This window comes from Takifugu flavidus, chromosome 22 (assembly GCF_003711565.1).
Source record: "Takifugu flavidus isolate HTHZ2018 chromosome 22, ASM371156v2, whole genome shotgun sequence".
Lineage (NCBI taxonomy): Eukaryota > Metazoa > Chordata > Actinopteri > Tetraodontiformes > Tetraodontidae > Takifugu > Takifugu flavidus.
This window is the reverse complement of record NC_079541.1, coordinates 9,745,905-9,771,105: the sequence shown is the minus strand read 5'-3', so window position 1 is coordinate 9,771,105 and position 25,201 is coordinate 9,745,905. Positions and strand designations below refer to the sequence as shown.

Below are 25,201 nucleotides of genomic sequence, written 5' to 3'. Positions count from 1 at the left end.
GGAACTTACGGAGGGAGTGCCACTCGTCCTGCCTTATGGTCTTGGTGATGTTGTAGGAGAGGTTTTTAGGGATGCTAGCTGAGGAGTAGTGATACTTGATGTAGGAGCACCTTGAAATGGCCCCTGAGGAGGAAAAACATTGTTAGTTTAGATCAGTGAGACCTGCACCCTAAAAAATTGTTCAGACACAAAATCAATCAAGAAAACCAGGAAGTCATTTCATTAGGAGTCCTCATTAGAGTCCTCCACTGCTCCACCACCTTCTGGGTCTACCTCAGACCTTCTTTTTCTTCTTCTTTCATCAGTTCAGTTCAATCTCAGATACAAGTAGAGTGGAGGCCAGGAAGGACATGAAAACTATTTAAGGCTCCCTCTTTGTGTCCGTCTCTCCTGTTCCCATGTGTGTCTTGCTTGTATCTCTGTGTATGTCTTGCTTGTATCCCCGTGTTTCTTACTTGTATCTTTGTGTGTCCTGCTTGTATCTCTGTGTGTCTGGCCTGTATCTCTGTGTGTCTTGCTTGTATCCCCGTGTTTCTTACTTGTATCTTTGTGTGTCCTGCTTGTATCTCTGTGTGTCCTGCCTGTATCTCCATGTGTCTTGTCGGTATCTTCAGGTGTGTCTTGCTTGTATCTCTGTGTCTTACCTGTATCTCCGTGTGGTCTTGCTTGTATCTGTGTGTGTGTCTTGCTTGTATCTCTGTGTGTCTTGCTTGTATCTCTGTGTGTCTTGCTTGTATCTCTGTGTATTACCTGTATCTCCGTGTGTGTCTTGCTTGTATCTCTGTGTGTCTTGCTTGTATCTCTGTGTGTATCTTGCTTGTATTTCTGTGTCTTGCTTGTATCTCTGTGTGTATCTTACTTGTATCTGTGTGTGTCTTGCTTGTTTCTCTGTGTGTCTTGCTTGTATCTCTGTGTCTTACCTGTATCTCCGTGTGTGTCTTGCTTGTATCTGTGTGTGTGTCTTGCTTGTATCTCAGTGTGTCTTGCTTGTTTCTCTGTGTGTCTTGCTTGTATCTCTGTGTATTACCTGTATCTCCGTGTGGTCTTGCTTGTATCTCTGTGTGTCTTGCTTGTGTCTCTGTGTGTATCTTGCTTGTATTTCTGTGTCTTGCTTGTATCTCCGTGTGTGTCTTGCTTGTATCTCCGTGTGTGTGTGTCTGTTTTCCTCCAGGCTGGGCAGAGCTGTGACCTGGTCCCACCACTTTGCCTGTACCGCTGCAACTAATCTGCCGGTTAAAAGCGGGTCTCTTTCCCATGTTCTCCACCAGTTCGTTGAGGAACCTTAAGTGGTACCAGCTCGCCTCAGTCTTGCCCATCCCAGCTCAGCACTGTTCGGGGCTTGTCCTGTTCTGACCCATTTAACGCTGCATAAAGTTACTCGTTTTGTAAAACCATTAAAGTTTTCAAAGAACCTGATTCCACCCCACTGTCTGCGAGTTCAGTCTGTGCCTGCCTGTCATCGGCGGATCACTCTTAGAGGAATAGTTGGGAGGTCAAAGCCTTAAACGGCTCACTTCTTACCTGGCGTCAAGGGTCACCTAGATAATTCTCCAGCTCCATCAACCACTCATACCTGCAGCCAGTTCGAGTCACTAGTTGACCGAAAACAACTTGTCCTCGAGACCTTCTTGCTGTGGGACAACAGTAATGACCAGTACACCACCACCAAACCAACTCATGTTGTCTCTAGAAAACGACAGTGAGTTTTTAACACATCTTTCCACCACAGTGGTGCACTGAGGAACCTTTGGCATTAAGGGAAAAGGTCATCCTGCTCTTGGGTTAAAATCCTGGGATGATGTAGCCATCATAGGGTTAACGCTGAACCCTACCCAACACGTGATTACCTTCATGCTGTGGACAAGGATTGAACCTGATGCTGCACACATCCTCCCCCTTGTGTGGCTCCACTCTCAGAACACTGAGTTCTGCTGCTCACAGGAAGGCTGCAGATCGTCGCCTCCATGTTGGAGCTCCAGCAGAAACCCAGCTGACTGAATTCTGAGGTGTAAAAGCCTGCTGGGAAATACTTGTTTGATGCTGAATCTCTCTCTCTCTCCAAAACACACACACACACACACACACACACACGCACGCACACACACACACACACACGCACGCACGCACGCACGCACACACACACTCTCACAAACACACACACACACACAGACACTTCACCCCTTGAACCATAACTACAAACCCCAAAGTTTCAGAATTCTTCTATTTGATGCAGCTTGTTGCTCATCAAAACACATTCGGGGCTCAAATCAACTCCTGGGTCCTCTTGAACCAGACTTGGATCGAGTGTTTGCAGAGCGTTCCTGAAGCCTCATTAATAACATAGTTGGACATGATGTCACCCAGCAGTGAGGACATGCTCCTTAGCTGTCAGTCACCTGACACCACTCAACATTAAAGACATCCTGGGCAAACTGCCAGCAGAAGCTGGTGGAGGTTCTGCTGTTTTTTGTGGTTTCCTGTGTAGTCTTCTGTTGGTCTTTTCTGGGTCTGGGTTCTGCCACCTCTTGGTCAGCTTCATCGCCGTCCCGTCTCTGACCCTATTGCTGGTTTGATAGACTCTGAGCACTGTCAAGCAGGAAGACCCACTGAGCTGCAGTTCTGGTTCTGACCCAGTCATCTGGCCCCTATGTTTATGACCTGGACAAACTTCTGGAGTTTCTCCATTTGCTGCTTCAAACAGTTTCACTTTGTTGCAGATTTTCAGGTGCAGTGATGAAGACATCGGCGGCGGTTGGAAAGACCTGAATCAAATAAGGGGATGCTGAAGGTGCACAGTCATGGGTCCATTTCATGGCATAGCCCTGGTGCTGTGAGCAGTGAAAAGGCCTTTCTTTGACAGGGAGGCAGCTGTGGCCACAGAGCTCCCTTCACTGCCGCTCTTCCTCACACATCAAGAGTCAGGAAGCAGAATAAAGGTCTGATTGATGCGGATCACTGCCAGCCCGCAGCCGTCTCTGCACTCAATATGCTGCTGATTAAAGTGCAGCCATGTCACTCATTCAGAAAAACCCACATTTGTCAGCAGGAGGCCAATCGTATCATCCAGCCTGCAGCGGCGGCGCTCACATCTTCATCTCCGTTGGGCTTAAACTACAGAAATCACTGGATATGAGTGATCACAACTTCATAAGACTTAAGCTGGGATGTCAAAAGCCCTAGCACAGAGTCCCTCTGTCAGTCTTGTGGGCAGGAACGCTGTCAGCTACCATGTTCTTCATCCTTCTCACAAAAGGATGAAGAGCAGGAGCTCACAGCTCTGGGACAGTCATGTGATGATGGCACATGTAGACCTTCACTCTCCAGCTGAGCAGAGCGAGGATGAGGGTTGGGACCACGACCCTAGAGAGGCTCACTCAAGGCCTCAGGACTTCAGCATAGCTTTAGCATGAGAAAAGTAGCCTGAGGCTGGCTTTCAGGTTCCGGATCCTCCAGGAGGGCTAAGACGAGCTGAAGACTATTCAGCCCTGTGTGTTTGAATAATTGACGTGTTTCCAGGACACCAGGAATGACCCTCACATGCGCAGCTGTGGCCACAATAAAGCCTCTCACAGAACCTTCACTACCTACTACTGGTGAAACAGCACAAGAGTTCCTCCTCAAATTGATGTTAGGATTAACACGGTTAGAGTTAGGCACCCCTAACCCCTGTACTGTTTTCATTTGGGCCCCTGGTGCTACAGGACCCGTAAAAGACCTATTCAGAACACTACAAACCCCCCCAGGACCCTGTCTTGTTTCATTTAGCCCACTTGTCCTACAAAACTCCACCAGGACATCTCCAGGACCCCTCTAGAACCCCTTTACTCCTACACTTAGCCTCCTTGTGATAAAAAAAAACAACCCCTCTGGGGTCCCACTAGGACCCCCTAAGGGACCCATCCTGGAACCTCTTCTATTTTATTTAATTGCTCTGTGCTACTTGACCCTGGTGAGACCCCTGTCCTATTTCATTTAGACCCCCCCCCATCATATAAAAACCCCAGTGGGACCCCTCCAGGACCATGCTCATTTAAGGCCTCTGCCCACACAAGGTGCTTCATCGTGGACTTGAGTGCCTTGATCTGGACTTGAAACCATCACTGAGCAACAACAAATATTTCAGGATGAAGGGCCCAGGCCTCAGCCCTCATCCTCCACCACCTTCTTTTTATGTAATCCTCTTAGTTCCTCAGTCTTGTTGCTGGGACAGTCCCTTTGTTCCTCCAGGGGTCTTCTCATTTTCCTCTCCAGCTCCTCGTTGGGATGACTGAGCTTCACCACGCCACCGCCACCATGCATAATAACCACACATTTGGTGGGATTATGCAGAACAGCAGAGAGAACCAGCACCAATAATTAGAGACTGTTATGGCAGTGACCTATTTAGAGAAGAGAGTGACCTGATTAAGCCCCGCCCAGTTTAAATCTTCATCTCCAGATGAACTCCCAGCTCCACAGTGGCTCCACTGTTGAAGCACAGCTGCACTCACAGGACTGTTGTGGTGGGAGTCCAGATGTTCGCAGGGCTAACCCGTTTTGTCAGACTTCAGCTGACCCAAAACTCAGCTGCTGGGCTGTTGACCAGAACCAGGAAAGGAAGGGAGGGCACATTGGTCAAATCTTGGCAGTCTGTCACGATCTGTTGAACGACGTTAGCATTGCTCTCATCACAAATGTACAACGGGACCATTTTGGTTGCCAGGAGACGTCTTGGCCTCCTTAATGATGGCAGACCCTGCTGATAATCTAAATGAACCGGGAAGACTGGAACATCCAGCTGGTTGGTCCATAAACAGTGTGGATCTGTTCTCCCACAAATCACTCCCAGACAGACGGACAGACAGGCAGACAAGCAGACAGACAGTTGGGCTGTGTAATATTGTGTAATGTAATAACACAATAATAGCAAAAAATAGGAAATCATGTGATGGAATGAGCTGATGCACATGCTAACTACAGTTAGCCCTCTCCTAGAACACCTCCTCACCTGAATACTCACGTTACACTCAGATTTTCTCAGCGGAACACTCCCACATGTTTTTGGGTCGTTCTGCTGCAGTTTAGAGTTCTAACATCAAGTTTTAGCATTTTGGCCCCAATTATGGAAAGAACAACCTTTACTACACCGAGTGCTGACGTTGTTTTGACAGAGGACAGGAGGACCTCGAGACCCTCCAACTGATGGTGCTACGGGGCGATGGCACCAGTGGGTCCAGGTTAAATGGTGCTTTACTCCACCACGCACAGAGGTTCTCAGGCGGGAAGTTGACGGCCTCTTTGGGTCGTGCCGTGTAACAAGGACAAACTGGTTCTGCTGACTGGGCTGTGACTGGTCATTAAGGAGCAGCCAGCTGGATTGTGCTTAATTCATTCTTACCTTTCTGGATGAGCGCTTCAATCTCCTGGTTGAAGCCCAGCCGCTGGCACTTCCTCCACAGGCCCATGTTGGTGGAGTTATGCTGCCTGTCGCAGTCGTTCACCGCGTTCATGGCGAACAGCTGCCGCCGGTTCCGGGCCGGCGCCAGCTTCTGCTCCCGGCGGGCCCGCAGCGGCAGGCTGTTGTTGGGGATGTAGATGAAGCCAGGGTCCTTACGGCGGCTGGTCAAGCCTCGACATCGGTCCCGGTACCTCCTGGCGTCAGTCTCGTACCAATGGTCTGAACACATCGCCACGGCCAGCATACCGAGGGCGCAGAGAGACAGCGAGAGTCCGGCGTAGAGCAGCAGCTTTCCCGCAGCCATAGTTCGGTCAGAGCCGCATCAGCACCTCGACAGACGGACAGTTCCTCAGCTCCCGTCCTCTCGGCACAGCGGCTGCATTGTTGGGCCGGAGTTCTGGGCAGAGCTGAGCTGAGCCTGAGCTGAGGAAAACCTTGGAATAGCTCTGTGCGATGTTTGTGCCTCTGTTTTACTGCGTGCTGCGGCGGAACCAGCAGTGTTATTTCAGCAGCCCGGGATTAGCAGCATCCACCAGTTTAGCGACAAGAACACTAGTGAAAATTCAGTTAGTCTCTGATAGAAACAATATGCACTTGCTGCATAACTATCAAGAAAATATTAAAGATGGTGGAGAAAAGAGGAGGCGAAAATGACGCGGAAGGTTTATCTGACGCTGTTATATAGATCCAGACGCTGAACGCCTGCAGATGGCGCTGCTGGGAACCTTCTGCTGCTGCTGCTGATGATGATAATGATGGTGGTGGCAGTGGTGTTGGTGGTGGCCGTGCAGCGAAGATGAGCACAGGCTGTCTAACAGGATGCTGGAGAGCAGGGCAGGAGTCCAATCATCAGCGCCGCCCCCCTGACCTCTGACCTGCGCCATCAAACAGGCTCCTCTACTCACCGTCTGATACGTTTCAGCTCTGGAATATTCTATACTGCCTGTTATGTCCAAGAGGACTTAAATCTATATTTTACAGCTCACATACGTCATTTTATTTCCAGGACTGATCTGTAGCTGCCGGTACTTATAAAAGATTAAATCATTTTAATGTGACATTAAACTATTCACGTATTTAATCAAATCTATTTTAAAAAAAACCCAATTAATAAATACTCAAGGAATTATGACATTTTTCCTGGTCCCGTTCAATTTTTTCTTACAGCCTGAAATTTGAGATCCATCCACAAAATGCAGATTATTTCTTCGCATATCTGCTGCCCTCTTGTGTTAATAAACTCGAAAGACGGCTTTACTCTCACTGAGCTGTTTTAACACACCAAGATTTTATAAAAATATTTATTTATTTAGTTAGTTATTGTTTGTTTGTTTACAATTTGTCCATATATGTAAAGATAACCAGAACCTTTGCTATCTGTCAGGCTCCCTAGACGGACATCATTAAGCGTAAGAAACTTCCTGTTTGCGTCATAAACGATAAAGAAGTACACGAGTTTTTGTATTAAACATTATGTATTATCTTGTAATAGACTACGGGTGTCATGTGTTGGATTTGTATTAAATTTACGGTGCATTTATGTAGTTCATAAATTAATAGTTACTTTGTTTTTAATAATCTTACAAACCGGAAGGGGAAAGAATTGTTTGGGACTCATGCGCAGTAGGTTCTGCAGTTGCTGCATGTCACTTGAAGGTTGACGTTATCTTAAAAACGTGTATAATAGGTACAGTTACAGTTTACAGGACTTTATTCTGTCTTCCTCTGAGAAACAGTGTCAAGACTGAGGTAGGAATACATTCGAAGCAGACAAATGGGCTCAAACGTACCGCTTTTTGGGCTGGTTGATGTGGTCGGGATGGACTTCAAACACCAGCTCAATCCTCCACATATGAAGCTGATTTTATTGCCTGAAAATGACACAAAGAAAATATTACTGACCTGTTTTAGCAGCTTTACAATGGTCTTGTTGCTATAACGTCGATTTTTCTGTTTGACCCTTCGCACGTTGTTTTGTCTTTTATAATGGTGGTTGTAATAGCCTGAAGTTATTCAAATCAGTTCATTTATAATAAGCCTATGGTGGTTATAACATCTCCATTCAGGACATCAGCAACAAAGAGGAGACTTTTTAAAGGTGCAGGTTGGCCACGTTCACTGTATAGACGGGGCAGGGGTTGGGGCTGGCATGCGAGCGCCTTGTGGTCGGGGGTGAGCTTGTGCAGGAGGTCTAGAGGTACTAGAGACAATCGGGCTCACGTCTACCCACAGCAGGGGTTCTGGGCCCCAGCTCCTTGAGACAGGCTGGACCCTTGACAGACTTCTGTGCTGGACTTCTATGCTGGTCCCAGCTTGTCCAGGGAGTCCAGTTTGGGAACCCCAGGATTTCATCTCTGCTTTTTGCAGATGATGTTGTCCTGTTGGCTTCATGGAGCCAGGACCTCCAGCATGTACTGAGGCGGATTGGCACAGTCATATTTATTGATTTATTATTCCTTATTGAATGAACTCTTGTTTATTGACATCTGCTGAATGTTTTAAACTGCTGACCTTTAACCCAAGCTGTCTGCCTGCAGCAGACATGTCTGGCCTGTCCAGCTATGCGGTCCGCATGGCCCGACTCAGCGCACAGATCTTTGGAGAAGTTGTTAATCCAGCCGATTCCAGGTCCCTGAAGGTGGTGCAGCTGTTCCAGGAGCTTCCACTGGCCAAGAGGAAGGAGGTGCATGAGTGGTACCCAGAGCACAAGATCTACTACGCCATGACACAGAAGCTGCGCTTCCTGGGCCTGTTCAGGTGCTGCACATCACCCCTGTCTGTCCGTCCGCTCTGTCTGTCTCTCCCCCTGCTCTTTCTCTTCTTCCCTCCCTCCCTAACTTACTGTCTCCCCTCCCTGTCTCTCCCTCCCTCCCTGCCTGTCTGCCCTTCCTGAGTAAAGCGAGCATGTGTTTGGTGCTGTGTTCTCGTGACAGCCTGGGCTTCTGTTTCCTCTCTCAGAGATGAGCATGAGGACTTCAAGGAGGAGATGATCCGCCTGAGGAAGCTGAGAGGGAAGGTTAAACCAAAGAAGGGAGAGGGGAAGAGAGCCACCAAGAAGAAATGAGCCCAGCCCTCATCCCTTGGGGAGGGAGATGGCTCTTTGATGGACTCTGGCCGGACTCAGCGGGGGGGGCGTCATGAACAGTTCACGTCTGTCGCTCAGCACCAGGGCGGTGTATTCCCCTGGATCTTTGCTCCTGATAGTTTTACCTCTGCTTCAACAAGACTTCACCACAAAACCATCTTTGTGTTGTTATTGAATCACTGTTGGTGTGTAAATGAGAAAATGATGAATGAGAATCCAGCGCAGACGTTGGAGGGGAGCAGCGTCGATAGGTTCTGGACAGGTTCTGGTCTTCCTTAAGCTGGTTTGTGTCCATGGGAACATCCTTTTCAGATGAGCTGCACGTTCTGATCCAGCTCTCAGCTGGTGCATGTCCTGGCATCTGCAACACTGTTGATCCAGGATCTGTCTGTTGACTGTGGAGTTTTTCCTCTGCTAACTTCCATAAAGCTTGAAGTGGTGAAGAACTGAGTGTCCTTGTTAAGTGCTTCAACATAATAAAGCTTTATTAATAGAGAAAACTCCATCTAGGTTGGTGGTGGGCCAACACAGACTGGAAGTTGGAGATTCAACCCACAACCTCCTTGCTGTCCTGCAACACATACATGTAATAAGGTGACTTTTCCTTCAGGATGTGTAAGAACATCCAAATGCCTATACAAATGTTTGTCTTTCTCTGAAGTTATTTGTCCTCTCAGAATGAGGTCAAACACTTCCTAAGTGGCCTCCTCACCCTTCCCAGACCCAGGAGAGGGGACATTTGCGTCCCCATCCGTGTCTTTCCCCCGGTCAGTGTCTTCAAGGCATATTTCGATGGTTTTCTAGCCATCTGCGATCGACTGCCGTCTGAATGGAGACCAATCTAATGGACCTGCCGTGCTCGTCCGTGTTTGGGATGGAACCAACAACATCCGCATGACTTCAGCCCCCAGTCTTTGCACCCGGATGGATCTTTATCATGTCTTCCTTCAGTGGCCGTTCCCAGCGTTTGCTGGGCTCTAAAGCGCGTCCAGGGGCGCCGCACTCTTGTTCTGTCCTCCCGCCGGTGCGGCGGCGGCGGCGGCCCCGGGCCTCTGGCGCCCCCTGCCGCCCTGGACCTGCCTGAACTTCCCTCTTCTTATTTTCTCTCCGTTTCTCGCAGTTTAAAATGGCGGCGTTGAGCAGCGCTGAGTCTCCACCGCCCGTCTTGAACGGAGACGCCGCGGAGCGGGATCCGGGCAGGGAGCGCGGCCTGGAGGAGCTGGGCAGCGGATTTAACTCGGCGTGTACGACGCGGGTTCCCGGAGGTGCGCAAAATGAGGAGGTAAGCGCTGCGACGGTGCGATTAGCGGTTCTAACCTGGGGAAGTGGCTCCAAACGGAGGTCCGGAATGTAAATGTCCAGGAAGCCCCGGCTGTGACTCGGGCCGTGTTTGGTGTAATGCAGAGGCTGAAAAGAGGCTGGCAGACAGGTCGCGTCAGCGCGCCGCTCGATGCTGGCATAGATCAGCAGGGGAGGACGTGTTTATTTGGGGCCTGCTGCCTCCTTCCAGCCGCTCGGCTCTTCGTGCTCAGCTCACCGCAGCTGCAGCCCGGTGCGCCAGTCCGGTGCGCACAGAGCTGTTGACGCAACAAAGACACGCATAGACTTCTCTGTTCACAGCAGGCTGATGTGGCCGCAGCAGGCGGCTCTGTGCGCCAGGACAGAGACGCGCAGAGCCGCCGCCACGTTAAAGTTTGCAGGAGGAGGCTGGTGCTGATGGGGAGGGGATGAACTTCAGTGGTGTGATGGAGGTCCTCTGACAGGGGCTGCAGCAGCCTCGGTCAGCGGCTCCGGTCATGGTGGGTCCTCATTGTGCCTAAAAGCCGCCTCCAGTCGACAGGTCAGTGGCCTCACTGTTACAGCAGGACACCAGGGACCAGTGTCCCGCAGCTTTGGTCCATCTGGCCCTTCCAGAGTTCCTACCTTTACCTGATGTTCTGAGTGAAGACCACCAGACTTTCCAGTTCGGGCCCCTTGTCCCAGTGATCACAGTGGAGGTACACTTGAACACCTCTGGTTGTGTTCAAACAACAAGAAATGTCTGGGCAGGGAGCCAGTTTTTGCGTCTTTACACCATCATAGATGGAGACCGAAGGTCCAGCTCAGCGTCGGAGTGCAGCCCTCCCCTCATGCATACTGGTCATACTGGTGGCTACAGGAGCAGCTATTCAAATATTGCCGCCACAGTTGCCTGACAGGCAGAACTGTGGGAATTTGTTGCATCATTGGTTTCCTCAATCAAACCTGGAGTGACTGATGAGGATGGTTCCTGCAGGAAAGTGGTGAAAACCACCTAAATGGGGTCTCTTTACCGTCACCCAGGCAACATTTTCTGGTTCCACTCACTTGGACTGAATTGGAGCTGGAAGTTGCTCCCCAAGAGTAGATGTGTCACAGTGATCTGGGGCTGACTTGGCTAATACGATAGCTAACAGGCCACAGTGGGCTCTGAAGAGCGTTCCCTCATGTTCCTGGAGTTTATTAATTCATGTTGTTTTCCTGCAGATCTGGAACATCAAACAGATGATAAAGCTGACACAGGAACACTTGGAGGCACTCCTGGATAAATTTGGAGGAGAGCACAACCCTCCCACCATATACCTGGAGGTAAGGTAGCTTCAGAGAGCATTTGGACTGTGGTCTCTCTCTGTGGGTTCCCTGGTTACCGCTGCCCTCTGCCCTCTGCCCCCTGCCAGGCCTACGAGGAGTACACCAGTAAACTGGATGCCCTGCAGCAGAGGGAGCAGCAGTTGTTGGAGGCTATGGGCAATGGTACCGACTTCCCCTGCTCTCCTTCTCCCATGCCAGCCCTTCTGGAGGTCAAGATGGGCGGCTGTGTCCCTGGAGTGGGGGCTCAGGCCCCCAACAGCCTGGCCGTCCTGCAGACGCCCACCGATGGCAGCCGAGTCAACCCTCGTTCCCCTCAGAAGCCCATCGTACGAGTTTTCCTGCCCAACAAGCAAAGGACGGTGGTACGCTCTTTAGTCTGCTGCTGGACATGATGCTATCATATCACACATGCGTTCAAAGGAAGCTCAAACACGCCTACGGTGGGCTGAGCTCACTTAGTCCTAACCAGGAAGGTTGGAAACTCACATTTCCCAAAGGTTTTAGAGGCTTTTCTTCTGTTTTAATAGCATAGTGACATGATCTGGATGGCAGATATTCGCACAGGCACTTATCAGGACGCCTTCATTTGGTCACATGACTGCACGCGCTACATTGTCTGGGTTGAGTAGAGCAGCTTACTTTTGAAAGGGTTTCACCACAGTTAAAGGGGACTAAATCAATCACTGTCATCACTTTAGTTCACAATTGCTAATGATTCATTAAATATCACTTCATCGATCAGCATTGATGTGTTTGTTAGTGTTGCGGTGCCTCCACCTGCACCATGGACTATTCTGAAGGTGCAGGACACGCGCAGGGTTATCAGGCAACTGGTCCATGCTCCCCATCTAGCCTGGCCAGAGGCTGCTCCCTGGACCCAGAGGCCGCTCCCTGGATCCAGAGGCTGCTCCCTGGATCCAGAGGCTGCTCCCTGGACCCAGAGGCTGCTCCCTGGATCCAGAGGCTGCTCCCTGGACCCAGAGGCTGCTCCCTGGATCCAGAGGCTGCTTCCTCACCTCCATCAGCTGCTTTTTGCTTTGTCCGTTTGTTCATCCTGAATCTTTTTGTTCAGGTGTCAGCTCGCTGTGGAATGACTGTGAGGGACTCCCTGAAGAAGGCACTGACCATGCGAGGCCTCATTCCTGAATGTTGTGCCGTCTACAGAATGCAAGACGGGTAAGGGTCCTGGAGACACCCAGACTACCTCGCCTAACTGCTGGTCCGTCTCGCTCGGCGTGTCAGGCCTCCCTCTTCTTTGTTGTTCTCTTCTACCTAGCTTGATGCCATATTCCTCTCTAATTATCATCCTGACTGAAAGCTAGCCTGACGCTTATGTTTACTCCATCCATTTGGTCTCTTGAAACCCTCAACAGTAGTTCTAACAGGTTAAGGGGCCTCTCTCCTCTCCACAGTACGTGTTTTAGCCGTGGCCCACTGGGAAACTTGTGACCAGAACCAGGTCGTCTATAGGACCAACAGGTCCTCAGTCGACTCTGAGGACCTGTTGTAAATGAGAATGCTATGTGTATGTGATGAGCACAGGTGGAAATGTGGCCTCTGATTGTCTGCGTGCTGTTACAGAGAGAAGAAGCCGATTGGCTGGGATACCGACATTTCCTGGCTCACTTTAGAGGAGCTCCACGTGGAGGTTTTAGAGAATGTCCCGCTCACTACTCACAACTTTGTAAGTATGAGCAGACAGAAATTTAGCGTTGTGACGGCGCCGGTTCCTCAGGAGTCCTGATGGGCTGTTCCTCTCTGACTTTCAGGTGAGGAAGACCTTCTTCACGCTGGCCTTCTGTGACTTCTGCAGAAAGCTGCTGTTCCAGGGCTTTCGCTGTCAGACCTGTGGCTACAAGTTCCACCAGCGCTGCAGCACAGAGGTTCCTCTCATGTGTGTCAACTATGACCAGCTAGAGTAAGTCACTCCCACAAGGTGGAACTACTTCCCTGTGTCTGAAAAACAAAATAAAAATCAAACAATTTTCCAACGGGAGCTCCAATAATTAGGCAAGTCTCAAGGAGAGCGACTTGACAGTAGAACATCCAAGGGTCTTCTTCTCCATTCTTCCTCACCAAAGTCTTCAATTCCTGGGACGTCTCTGCTCTTCTGAGGTCTTTCTCAGATGTCTAACCATCTTCAGGTAAGGAGACCGTGAGGACCATGGAAGAACCTTCAGCTGGAGCCTCTGGAGGTGGACCATGGTGGATTCTGAGGTGGAGCATGGTAACACAAGATGGTATCTGCCCAGGGATGTTGGTCTCCTGCAGGAGCTGGGAGCACTGTCCTCCTCCCCTACGGCCTGTTCGCCATCCTCCTCCTGTCTCACGCCACCTACAGACGGCTGCGGGGTGCATTTGTGTTAAGTCCAGTCCAGCTTGTTGTTCACATGAACACCCAGGTCGGGTACCGGAGAACCCTTTGAGTCCAGTACCTCAGTGTCCATTCCTGGTGAGGAACGAGTGTGCCTGCTCCTGCTCAGATCCACCACCAGTTCCCTGGTTTTCCCCACATTGATCTGGAGACAACAAACTACTGACACTGAATGATGTGGTGAGGAGAGGTTTTCTTCTGCTGACTTCCCTGAAGGTCAACTCCAGAGTCTGCCAGATCTTCTTGGAGGTGTTCTGCAGTCAACCAGGACTCTGACTAGTTCTCTGACATTGTTCTTGGTCCTCTGGACCAGATCGGTGCTCTCTTGCTATCTTCTTCTCTGTGGCCATCAAGCATCTTCATCTTCAGAGTTCCACCCAGAGGAACTGCTCAGAGGAACCGAGGCTGCCGATTGATGGGGCAAGGTCAGAGGAGTCTGCTAACGATAACTGTAGAGGAGCCCTGATGCTAACAGGCTAATGAAGCACTGATTGCTTGGTCAAAGTTAGCTGAGAGCTCAGATCTGGAGTTCTCCCTCAATCCCCCTTTCAATCTAAAAGTCTCCAAACTACTGTTTAATTTCTGCATGTTGGAGATGATTTCCCCCTCTGAACTCTTCACAGAGGTCAACATCTCCACTCTGGAGACATGAGTGTAAATACGATTGTGCCACATCTAAGACGAAGGAATGAGACCAAGCTAAGAATGATGACAGAAGCTGAAAATGCTGAGCTGGCATATTCCAAGACCATCATGCTGCTGTAGACCAGATCCGGGTCTGCTTTAGGAGTGAGCAGGAAACATGAATGTATGAATGAAGAGGCAGCTGGTGGAGGGATGGTGTGAGGTAGGTGAGGGTTCCAGAGACACCCCTAGCATGTGGCACACGGTCACAGCGGCCTAAGCTGGAGACGGGACTGGAGACCAGACGTTACTGGAGGTGGGAGGCTTTACTGTAGAGGTGGAGTCCAAAGTTACACCATGAGGGGTGGACAGAAGCAGCAGCAGCTTCCTTGGCTGACTGGGACTCATACATTGGCAGGAAAACTGACACGGACCTTCAGGACTTCATGACTTCCTGCATTCATTTGTGATAAAATATTGTCTAATCACCCAGAGCATTGATGGGTTGATGGGCCTGAAGAACTGATGCAGAACTATACGGACCCATCGTGCCTTTATTGACCACTCTCATTAAACATAGTGGATCAGACCTGCACTTGGATCAGGAGGACCTTCAGCTCCTCCTTCCTCCTGCTTCAGCTGTGTCTTCAGGTCCATCCACAGCATCTGTGATGGTTGAGGACTGGTCTTGTTCTTCTGAAGCCATTCCGTGGTGGACGTCCTCTGGTCTTTTGGGTCTTTGTCCTGATGCAGCAGAGCAGCTCCAGGTCCAGTAACCTCCTTAAATGAAGCTGTTTGAATTGTGTTTTTCAGTTTGTTGTTGGTCTCCAAGTTCTTCGAACATCATCCCTTCACCCAGGAGGAAGTGTCATCAGAGGGAACCACCCCCGTGTCCGAGGTCTGTCCCTCTCTGCCCCCGTCAGACTCCACTGGGTGAGTCCTTAGGAACAGTCGTTATCAGTTGCTACTGGTTCTGGTTGCCGTGGTCCACAGAGAGCTTCTAAAGCATGTGGTGGTCTCACTGAGAGGAATCGGGCAAGAGGGGGTACTAAAGTGTTCCCAAGGCATCGCATCAGGTAGACCATGAAATACAGTGACGATGACCATGACAGTCACCTAGAGCTGGACATCCCTGTAGGACTGATGAAAGGGCAGAAGAAAAGGAATTATCATAGTTCCAGGGTAACAAACCTTCAGGCTTCCATGAGAAAGCTAAAGACAAAGAAGAGTTTCACCTTCCAGCCCAACAGTGACCCAAAGCCTCCATCCCCATCAGCAAAGGCATCCGAAGGTCCTCGGGAGAAGGTCCTTGGGAGAACCTGTGAGGAGGCCTAAATCCTCATAATCCAGCAGATCTGCAGCACATTTGGAATCATTTCTGCAGCCGGGTTATTTTAAATCTGTTGTTTAAATTTCCTAAAGTTCAGGTTGTTCTTCCTTGGATTGTTTAGGTGAAAGATCACAGTAAAGGTGGAAACATCTTCTTCATGTTAGACGTTTAGATTGACGACATTAGTCATTCGGAGATGAACCAACAGCTTCTGGTTAATCTTGATTGTTTCAGTCTTTCATTTTAGCAGCAATTCACCCGTCTTTTACCACTGCACAGGTCTATCTGCCAGTCTACTGTGTCCCCGTCCAAGTCCATTCCCATTCCACCCAGTTTTCGCTCCAGTGAGGAGGACCACCGAAACCAGTTTGGCCAGCGGGATCGTTCCTCCTCGGCCCCAAATGTCCACATTAATACGATCGAGCCCGTCAACATTGATGTGAGTCTTCTGTTTCTTTCTGCTGGAAAAGGTTCCAGAGCTTTGCTCACACACACACACACACACACACACACCACACACACACACACTAGGTCAGACGAGAGCTTCCAGACGCTGCAGACACACACCAGCATCATCTGAGCTCCAGGTTTACATCCATGTAGACAAACTGCTACTTTCTTTCACACTTTTCAGGACCTGATTCGAGTCCAGGGGCTTCCAAGATCAGATGGAGGTAATTTTCAAATCAAGTGCGATTATTTTCTTATGTCTTACCATTGTCTGTCTGTCGGTCGGTCGGTCTGTCTGTCGGTCTGTGTGTGAGTTTAAGCCTGGAGAGTTGAGTCCGATCTGTCTATCTGGAGTTCAGTAAATCATTGAAAATCTTCTAAAACAACTAAATTTTTGATCATCAGTTACACCTTTAAAATATTCACTGCTGGTGGAGGCACTGCTGAAGCCTGCAGGAATAAAGGCACCAGATGTCAGGAACATGGCGCTGAGGGAACAAGTATCAGTTCAGCTATTGGCTGGGACCAAACCTTGACACTTAGTCCAGGCTAAAGTTTGGGCTAGTCTCTGGGCTAAAGTACAGGTTAAATTCCAGAACTCATCTGCTTGTTGGCTGAAAGAGTTAGACTCTGTAGCCACAGTCAGTTTTAGAAAGAGGGGCAGGGTGAGTCGCAGTTATGGTCTGTCTGTTTCTCTTTGCCCTGCAGCCCCCCCGACCCACCCTGCCCGCTGCTTGAGGAAGCACCGAACACGGACCTCAAGCCCCCTCCTATACTCCTACCCCAATGACATAGTCTTTGATTTTGAGCCTGAGCCTGTTTTCCAAGGTAGTTAGGATTCTTTGTGTTGCTGTGTACCCCCAAATGTCCCCCCACAACTTGCACACCATCCCAACCCTGTCACATTCCGTTGTGTGTTGGCTCGTCTTTACTGTGGTTTCCTCTCACTGAGCTGCTCACAGACCTGTTAGCTCAGTTAGCTTCAATTAGCTCCTCCCTCACAGTTGATCGGACTGTTTGCACTTCAGCGGTAGTTGATCAGACTTGTGGTAGTTGATCAGACTGTTTGCCCTTCAGCGGTAGTTGATCAGACTGTTTGCTCTTCAGTGGTAGTTGATCAGTGTTTGCTCTTCAGCGGTAGTTGATCAGACTGTTTGCTCTTCAGTGGTAGTTGATCAGAGTGTTTGCTCTTCAGTGGTAGTTGATCAGATTGTTTGCTCTTCAGCGGTAGTTGACCAGACTGTTTTCACTCCAGCGGTCTTTGATCAGACTGTTTGCACTTCAGCGGTAGTTGATCAGACTGTTTGCACTTCAGCGGTAGTTGATCAGACTGTTTGCTCCTCAGCGGTAGTTGATCAGACTGTTTGCTCTTCAGCAGTAGTTGATCAGACTGTTTGCTCTTCAGCAGTAGTTGATCAGACTTTGCTCTCCAGCGGTAGTTGATCAGACTGTTTGCTCTCCAGCGGTAGTTGATCAGACTGTTTGCTCTCCAGCGGTAGTTGATCAGACTGTTTGCTCTCCAGCGGTAGTTGATCAGACTGTTTGCTCTTCAGCGGTAGTTGATCAGACTGTTTGCTCTTCAGCGGTAGTTGATCAGACTGTTTGCTCTCCAGCGGTAGTTGATCAGACTGTTTGCTCTCCAGCGGTAGTTGATCAGACTGTTTGCTCTCCAGCGGTAGTTGATCAGACTGTTTGCTCTTCAGCGGTAGTTGATCAGACTGTTTGCTCTTCAGCGGTAGTTGATCAGACTGTTTGCTCTTCAGTGGTAGTTGATCAGACTGTTTGCTCTTCAGTGGTAGTTGGCATCCTCGGGAGTCAGTTAGAATCAGAGATGTTGTGTCGGTCCAGACTTGTTCCCTTGTGATCTTCTGAGTTAAGAGATCCAGACGGAAGCACAGGACCCTGAGCACCTCTGGAAGGTCTTCGGACTAACGCGGTGATGATTCATATCAACTGGTGGATTCTTTGTTTTCATATTTGTCACACTGAAACATTTGCTGTTGCTAGGCAACATGCTAACCCATCCCCGATGTAGTTTTAAAGTGACAAACTAAAATCAGGATCAGGATCTCCGAAGGTTCCATTCCTCTCACAAGCCCCAGACCTGTTGAAGGTACAAATGTGTGGAACAGTCTGATCCAGTCTCTTTGTAAGAAAGGACAGGCTGGATGGTTCCTGCCCATGGCCTCCTGCACTCTACTCATCTAAGAAGGCGCTCCAACAATCACTAGTTTAAGAGTGCACTGCCACAATTGTTTAGCTAATTTTTCTTCCTAAAATATTTCAGGTCGGTTTTCAGTTGAGTTGTTCAGGCTTGAGGTCATGTTTAAGGTGGAAACAACTGTGAGATGTTTCTCTTGGTCTTGGCTCCCCTGTGGGAAAGGGGACCCATCTAGCCCTCTTCTCTATCCTACCACCAGCACTGCTGGGACAATCACCACTTAGATAGTCCGTCTCACAACGATCATGTGCTCAGGGGTTGACTGTGCCTGCTCCACACAAGGGTCCTCTTGAGCTCAGTTTGGACTTGTTGGCTCTTCTGCTACCTGTGATCAACCACCCGGATCTGTGAGGGTGCCAGTGTTTGGTGGCGGTGCTTTATGAACCATTAAGATCCTCACTTCTCTGCATGGGAACACAGAGCTACTGCAGATGCTTTAGTCCATCCTTTTCCAGACCTCGCTCCTCCTTTGCTTGTTCACCCTTTGATTTTGAACCTCTGTTATCTGTAAGTCATATCGGTCTCTTCATGGCACCTGTCTTCTCCTCCCTGTAGGTTCCACCACAGGACTGTCGGCCACTCCTCCTGCCTCTCTTCCAGGATCCTTGACTAATGTTAAGGTTCCACAGAAATCGCCCTGTCAGCAGAGGGAGCGCAAGTCGTCGTCCTCCTCTGAGGACCGCAGTAAGATGGTACGCAGCCGTCGGCGACACGGTTCTTTATCTGACAGTAATGAGGACAGTTGTGTTAACTGAGTGAACCTCTGGAACAGAAAACCTTGGGCCGAAGGGACTCCAGTGATGACTGGGAAATCCCAGAGGGTCAGATCACTCTGGGTCAGAGGATAGGTTCTGGCTCTTTTGGAACTGTCTACAAGGGAAAGTGGCACGGTAAGAGATTTGGTCCATTGGTGTTTAGACCACATTTTGTCATGGAACAAGGACAAACGTTGGCGTTTAGACTGGACGGAGAGCATCAGACTGAGGGGCAGGCCCAGCAGGTCAGGGCTGCAGTTGTGGAGAACATTTCACGGAGCACTCAGTCCTGCTGGCTCTCCTGTCCTTCATGTAGTTGTGGTCGTAAAGACGGATGAGACTGGTTCTTCATTTGTCTCTGAAGTTCAGCAGTTGTGAGGAAACCTTTTCTTGCCTGTATTTTCCAGGAGACGTAGCCGTAAAGATGTTAAACGTCACCGCTCCGACGCCGCAACAGCTCCAGGCCTTCAAGAATGAAGTGGGAGTCCTCAGGTACCGTAAGGATCATGTTGACTCAGCCTGGCTCTGTTTGGATCTTCCCTGTCTTCTGTCTTCACCGGTGCGGTTTCTTGGCGTGTGTGTTTGCTACAGGAAAACCCGTCACGTCAACATCCTGCTCTTCATGGGCTACACCACCAAGCCTCAGCTGGCCATCGTCACCCAGTGGTGCGAAGGCTCCAGCCTCTACCACCACCTGCACATCATCGAAACCAAGTTTGAGATGATCAAGCTGATCGACATAGCCCGGCAGACGGCTCAAGGCATGGAGTGAGTCCCCCCCACAGAGAGAGAGCACAGCCCCCTCTTCCGTGGTGCTGGTCTAAAACTGTCTCCTTCTCTTCCCCCAGTTACCTTCACGCCAAGTCCATCATCCACAGGGACCTGAAGAGCAACAGTATCCTTCCGCTCAGACTCCCGTTCCCTCACGGGGTCAAACGCCTCATTGAATTGCTCCGCCTGTAAACATTTATCGTCTAAAAATGTCTTCAACTTTTTATTTCAAATACCTAAAATATCTTTAATGAGTGGAACCTTTCCATTTTCACCCATGGAAATGCAACGAATGGACCTCCACGACTGTAGCCCAGTAGAATGAACAAGTTCCCAGTAGGTTCGTGATGCCTGTAACAGAAGGACCTTTTCCGTGACCTCACGTGTGCCCAGATATTTTCCTCCATGAGGATCTGACGGTGAAGATCGGTGACTTTGGTCTGGCCACGGTCAAGTCTCGCTGGAGTGGCTCCCACCAGTTTGAGCAGTTGTCCGGCTCCATATTGTGGATGGTCAGTATTCATCTGTCGCTGTAGCGGTTGCACCGGTTCCCACGTTCACAGCTGTGTTCCCTTCCAGGCCCCAGAGGTGATCCGGCTGCAGGACAAGAACCCGTACAGCTTCCAGTCTGACGTCTATGCCTTTGGCATCGTGCTGTATGAGCTAATGTCAGGGGTGCTGCCCTACTCCAACATCAACAACAGAGACCAGGTACCTAGCTGTCCATCCATCCGTCTGTCTGTCTGTCCCCCCCTCCTTCCAAGACATGAGAGGGAGACATGAGACAGAACTTGATGCTAAAACCGCCTCAGTGATGCTAAGCTATTGATGCTCTGATGACGGTTTCGTGCTGAGTAAAGTTCTGGCTTTAATCCCGACCGACCTGTCTTCCACGTAGATCATATTTATGGTGGGCAGAGGCTACCTGTCTCCTGACCTCAGTAAGGTACGCAGCAACTGTCCCAAGGCCATGAAGAGACTGATGGCTGACTGTCTGAAGAAGAAGCGAGAGGAGCGACCGCTCTTCCCTCAGGTGAGGCTTCCTGTTGTTCAGCTCATAAATACTTTGTCCACAGTGGGAGGTGGAACCAGTCTAAGGTTGCTAACTGAGGGTCCAGTGGGAGGTGGAACTGGTCCATGGCAGGTAACTGAGGGTCCAGTGGGAGGTGGAACTGGTCCATGGCTGGTAACTGAGGGTCCAGTGGGAGGTGGTGGAACTGGTCCATGGCAGGTAACTGAGGGTCCAGTGGGAGGTGGAACTGGTCCATGGCAGGTAACTGAGGGTCCAGCGGGAGGTGGAACTGGTCCATGGTTGCTAACTGAGGGTCCAGTGGGAGGTGGTGGAACTGGTCCATGGTTGCTAACTGAGGGTCCAGCGGGAGGTGGAACTGGTCCATGGTTGCTAACTGAGGGTCCAGTGGGAGGTGGTGGAACTGGTCCATGGTTGCTAACTGAGGGTCCAGCGGGAGGTGGAACTGGTCCATGGCTGCTAACTGAGGGTCCAGTGGGAGGTGGAACTGGTCCATGGCTGGTATCTGAGGGTCCAGTGGGAGGTGGAACTGGTATAAGTGTTAGGGTTAGTGTTTTTGGCTCATCTGAGCAGCCCAGAGGATCCAGAGCTGCAGTATTATTTAAATCTGCCCCTGCAGGCGGCTCCCCTCCTCTGCCTGGCTGATGTGTCGACAGGCTGCCGGAGCAGACTCCAAAAACGTTCTGCTCCGTTTCATGTCACACACTGAGATACTTCTGTGTCGAAAGCATCGTAGCTGTGGTTGGTGATGGACAGAAGACGTGTTCATCTGCTCATGTTCCCTCTCTTCTGTGTGTTTTCCTATCAGATCTTGGCTTCGATTGAACTGCTGGCTCGCTCCCTACCCAAAATCCACCGCAGCGCCTCAGAACCTTCATTAAATCGAGCCGGCTTCCAGACAGAGGACTTTAGTTTATACGCCTGTGCCTCTCCCAAAACCCCCATCCAGGCCGGCGGCTACGGTGAGTACACCCAATCGGGGGTGACGTTCATCAAAGGTAGTGTTAGCATTCGCCCGGAGCCTGGCTCTGAGCCGTCCCCTCCCCCGTAGTCTTGGTCTGAGCCGTCCCTCCCTATAGTCTCGATCTGAGCCCCCCTTCCTGTAGTCTTGGTCTGAGCTGTCCCCCCTGTAGTCTTTGAGCATTTCAACTGTAGTCGGGTATTTATTTGTCTTTTATTTGTCTTTTCAGGGGAGTTTTCAGCATTTAAGTAAGTGCTGCAGGTCCACCAGTCCATCTCTTCACTTCTCAAGTCTTGTGTCCATGCAGTGGATTCCTCATCCATTATTGAAAAAAGACCAATTGTATGAAAGAATGTGCTTTTTTTCTTTACCTGTCACCTGAAGAAAGGCGGCCTGACCGGAGGAAGCGCTCCGGCAGGCGGACGACCACAGTGGCAGATACAAGTGAATTAGGGAAAATAAAGCAGATCAACAGACCAAAAATGGGCCTCGGCACATTCCTGCTCGAGGAAGAAAGCCGGAGATGAACAGAAGGATCTTCTCATCCTCATGTTGAAGATCATGCTGTGGAGGAGGGATGCTGTGGAGGCGGGAGGAGGAAGGCCATGCCTTAGCCCCGCACCCAGAGCCAGCTCCAGGTCACCGGGCAGGGTTGAAGCCCTTTGGAGGAAGACTTGAAAAACACTCTTTTGTCAGATCTTATCCATTCAGCTAGCACAGCCTGCTACCAACACTGAGTTTCTCCGTCCATCAGCACACGCCTTGTTCCTGTCTTGGACTCTGTGCTGATGCTGCTAAATGGCGCGGACCACAGAAGCGTCGGCGCAGAGCCTCCTGGCCTCGCCGAACATGATGAAGGTGCTTCTGTTCGTGCAGGCGGCCCGCTGCGGTTTTCCGGCTGCATGTTTTTCTTTTCCTATTAGAACAAGTTCGCTCCTCCCTTTTGGTCACATGTTGCACTCGAAGCAGCTGCAGCAGAAGCTGCTGGAAGCATCTCCAGTTTGCTCCTCTTACACCTCCTTTTTCTTTTCATTCCAGCTTGTCTTCAGGGTCGTGAGTATTATTTTTTTATCGTTGATGTTTGCCTTTTTCTGTACAGGCAGGCCTGCAGATATTGACTTATTTATATGATTTGTTTCATGTAGTTGCAGCTTCATTTGACTGCTATTATTTTTAGTCATTTTAGTTTTGTGACTTGTGTATTTGCACTTTGTAAAGGTGATGGAAGCAGAGAGATTTGCCTTCTTCTTTTGAATAAATAGTTGTGCCGTGCAGAGCTGATGATCCAACGCTCCCACGCACGGCTGGAAAGGCTCTGTTAGGGTTGGCGGGTGGGGGTGGGGGGGCACTGATGGACCCTCGTGGAAATGTCATAGTTTGTTGTGCATCTACCAAAAACCTGATCCTGGTTCACCACGAGTCATTGTGATGGGGTTTCTATAGCAACCAAAGCCAGCACAGACCCATCTGCAGTCCCAACTCTGCCAGTGAATAAGAAGCTAATGGGGTGATCACCCTCAAACCACCCAGATGAATCCAGCTACAGCAGCTAAATGCCTAACAGAGCTAATTAGCGAAGGGATTCATTGGTTCATTTAATCCTCTGAATAAATGTCACATTTCCACCTTCGGTGTTGAATCTTTTCCTTTTTCATGTTTTTGGCACAAATCCCAATTCTAAAATTCTGCTGTAGCAGCAGTGAAAGGAGAGTTAAAGTCCAGCCTCTCCTGTTCAGACCCAGACCCAAAACAAGGAGGCCAAGCATCAGGCTCAGTGTCGTTGCTCCTCCGGCAGGTTGTTCCGTCCAAATGTCCCCAACAAGCTGGTTTGGTGGATGCCTGTCCGTCACCCCTCCCTTCTGGTTTCGGCTCACAAAGCTGTTGGAGGAGCAGAAGACAAAAGATCTTCACCTGTCCAACTTTCAGCCTTCTGCTGTTGCGTGAAGATGAGAGGGAGGGTTCTAATGGAGCCATCATTCAGCCCTCAGGTTGGGTCTAACCAGCACAGACAGCCGGCCATCTGCTGATGCTCCCGTTAGACCTTTACCTGAGCAGCAGACCAGAACCATGCGACCACCCGGCGCCTCCTCCCACCCTCCTGTGTTCCCGCTCACACCTTTGCTGCTTCCATCAGTCCCTGACCCGTCTCAGACCTCCCTTTCGTCTCCTTGCCTGCACCTTAGACCTCAATGATTCCTGCAACACCAAGCTGTCATGAAGGTTCTTCACATGCAACCAGTTGTACAAAGGAAAATACTGCAAATTTGCTCAGTGTACAAAAGAAAAGTGCTCCACAGGTAGAGCAGACGGGATATAAGATATTTAGGCTGTATCATAAGGAGAAAGAGCTTCATGTATTTGCTGTGAACATGAGAAACATTAAAGAAATGCATGAAAAAAAGAACGGTGTCGTTTGGTGCCTCACCACACGGTGGCAGTGTTGCCCATTAAATGCTGTCACGTGATAGTTTTGCCGCGCGTGGCCGCGCCTTTGTTACGTGACCTGACGAATTCATTTCTTTTTTCTGACCTGATCAGTTGCACCCACACTGCTTCAGTTGATCACAGCATCCTGTTCCAGAGACTGGAACATATGAGTGGGATTAAAGGAACAGCACTAGACTGGTTTAGATCATATTTATCAGATAGATACCAGTTTGCTTATGTCCATGGGGTCCCCTCATACAGTTGGGTTTTTCACCTGTTACTTCCAGACTGGACTATTGTAATTCTTTATTATCAGGGTGTCCAAACAACTCTTTAAGAAGCCTCCAGCTGATCCAAAATGCTGCAGCCAGAGTTCTGACAATTGACAAAAGAGATCACATTACTCCTGTACTGGCGTCTCTTCATTGGCTGCCCGTTAAATTTAGAATATATTTTAAAACCCTTCTTCTGACCTACAAGGTCCTCAGAGGCCTAGCTCCATCCTACCTGGAGGAGCTAGTGACACCTTACCAGCCCAATAGACCGCTCCGCTCTCAGAATGCTGGTCTACTTGTGGTTCCCAGAGTTTCTAGGAGTAGAATGGGGGCCGCGCATTTAGCTACCAGGGCCCCCTGCTATGGAACCAGCTCCCTGTCCAGGTACGGGAGGCTGACTCCATCGCCACTTTTAAGATTAGGCTTAAAACATTCCTCTTTGAAAAAGCTGATTGTTACTAATTCTGTAGTTCCAGTTATTATCCTAGACATAATTATCATATTTACAGGATTGTCTAATTATTAGGTTAATATCTTAGTTATGCTGTGAAGAGAATTATTATATCTTGTTAGCATCTTTTATCTTGTTAGCATGTGTTATACTATATGTTTTTGTTTTCTGTTACAGTTAGTTTAGAAGTTAGGGATAGTATATAATCTTTAGTAGGAATAAGCATAAGCAAGTCAGTTGACCCTTCTTTGACATGAATGTTGTTTAGACAGTTGGAGCCAGGAGGAGACAGTCAGACGGAAATAAAACGTGACAGAATAGTTTACTGGTGTTGATAAGTTCCTGGGCAGGAATATGACCTCTGACCTGGCCATCTGGGAAGATAATGGAGAAGAAGGAC

At 49.6% G+C, this 25,201-nt stretch overlaps 3 protein-coding genes across 8 annotated transcripts in view; 2 read left to right on the top strand and 1 right to left on the bottom strand.

The window, feature by feature from the left end:
- The window catches only part of tmem178bb (transmembrane protein 178Bb), a 12,949-nt gene extending 4,767 nt beyond the window's left edge, over positions 1 to 8,182 (bottom strand). For 3 of the 4 annotated variants that reach the window (XR_008948272.1, XM_057022534.1, XM_057022536.1), the window contains exons 1-2: positions 5,378 to 6,881; positions 10 to 123 (exon numbers count right to left, since the gene is read on the bottom strand). Coding sequence is in view for 3 of the 4 variants with exons in the window: in XM_057022534.1 (XP_056878514.1) it covers positions 10 to 123; positions 5,378 to 5,741 (478 nt within the window). In the remaining variant the exon portion in view is untranslated. Of the gene's footprint in view, positions 1 to 9; positions 124 to 5,377; positions 6,882 to 7,227; positions 7,309 to 7,948 lie in introns of those variants that run through there. The other variant, XM_057022535.1, reaches the window with a different exon arrangement.
- mrps33 (mitochondrial ribosomal protein S33) lies at positions 7,980 to 8,968 on the top strand. Its single transcript, XM_057022537.1, has 2 exons — positions 7,980 to 8,194; positions 8,396 to 8,968. The coding sequence occupies exons 1-2, from the start codon at positions 7,980 to 7,982 to the stop codon at positions 8,499 to 8,501; spliced, it is 321 nt and encodes a 106-aa protein (XP_056878517.1). The 3' UTR covers positions 8,502 to 8,968.
- A 589-nt stretch (positions 8,969 to 9,557) lies between these two features.
- braf (B-Raf proto-oncogene, serine/threonine kinase) lies at positions 9,558 to 24,052 on the top strand. 3 transcript variants are annotated; one of them, XM_057022513.1, is made up of 20 exons: positions 9,558 to 9,804; positions 11,028 to 11,129; positions 11,219 to 11,494; positions 12,205 to 12,308; positions 12,714 to 12,816; positions 12,902 to 13,050; positions 14,944 to 15,063; positions 15,740 to 15,899; positions 16,095 to 16,134; positions 16,619 to 16,738; positions 18,687 to 18,823; positions 18,904 to 19,021; positions 19,294 to 19,378; positions 19,478 to 19,654; positions 19,735 to 19,781; positions 20,051 to 20,169; positions 20,237 to 20,368; positions 20,556 to 20,690; positions 21,496 to 21,649; positions 21,878 to 24,052. In XM_057022513.1, the coding sequence occupies exons 1-20, from the start codon at positions 9,649 to 9,651 to the stop codon at positions 21,898 to 21,900; spliced, it is 2,457 nt and encodes an 818-aa protein (XP_056878493.1). In that variant the 5' UTR covers positions 9,558 to 9,648; the 3' UTR covers positions 21,901 to 24,052. The 3 variants fall into 3 exon arrangements, with proteins under 3 accessions (XP_056878493.1, XP_056878495.1, XP_056878494.1); XM_057022515.1 differs by lacking the exon at positions 14,944 to 15,063; XM_057022514.1 differs by lacking the exon at positions 16,619 to 16,738.
- The last annotated feature ends 1,149 nt before the right edge of the window (positions 24,053 to 25,201 follow it).

Excerpts from the sequence above, each read along its gene's own strand:
- mrps33 (XM_057022537.1), top strand. The coding sequence starts at position 7,980 with ATGTCTGGCCTGTCCAGCTATGCGGTCCGCATGGCCCGACTCAGCGCA. Across the intron at positions 8,195-8,395 it reads CGCTTCCTGGGCCTGTTCAG|AGATGAGCATGAGGACTTCA; the intron begins GTGCTGCACATC and ends TTCCTCTCTCAG.
- braf (XM_057022513.1), top strand. The coding sequence starts at position 9,649 with ATGGCGGCGTTGAGCAGCGCTGAGTCTCCACCGCCCGTCTTGAACGGA. Across the intron at positions 15,064-15,739 it reads CCCCCGTCAGACTCCACTGG|GTCTATCTGCCAGTCTACTG; the intron begins GTGAGTCCTTAG and ends ACCACTGCACAG. Across the intron at positions 16,739-18,686 it reads GCCTGAGCCTGTTTTCCAAG|GTTCCACCACAGGACTGTCG; the intron begins GTAGTTAGGATT and ends TCCTCCCTGTAG.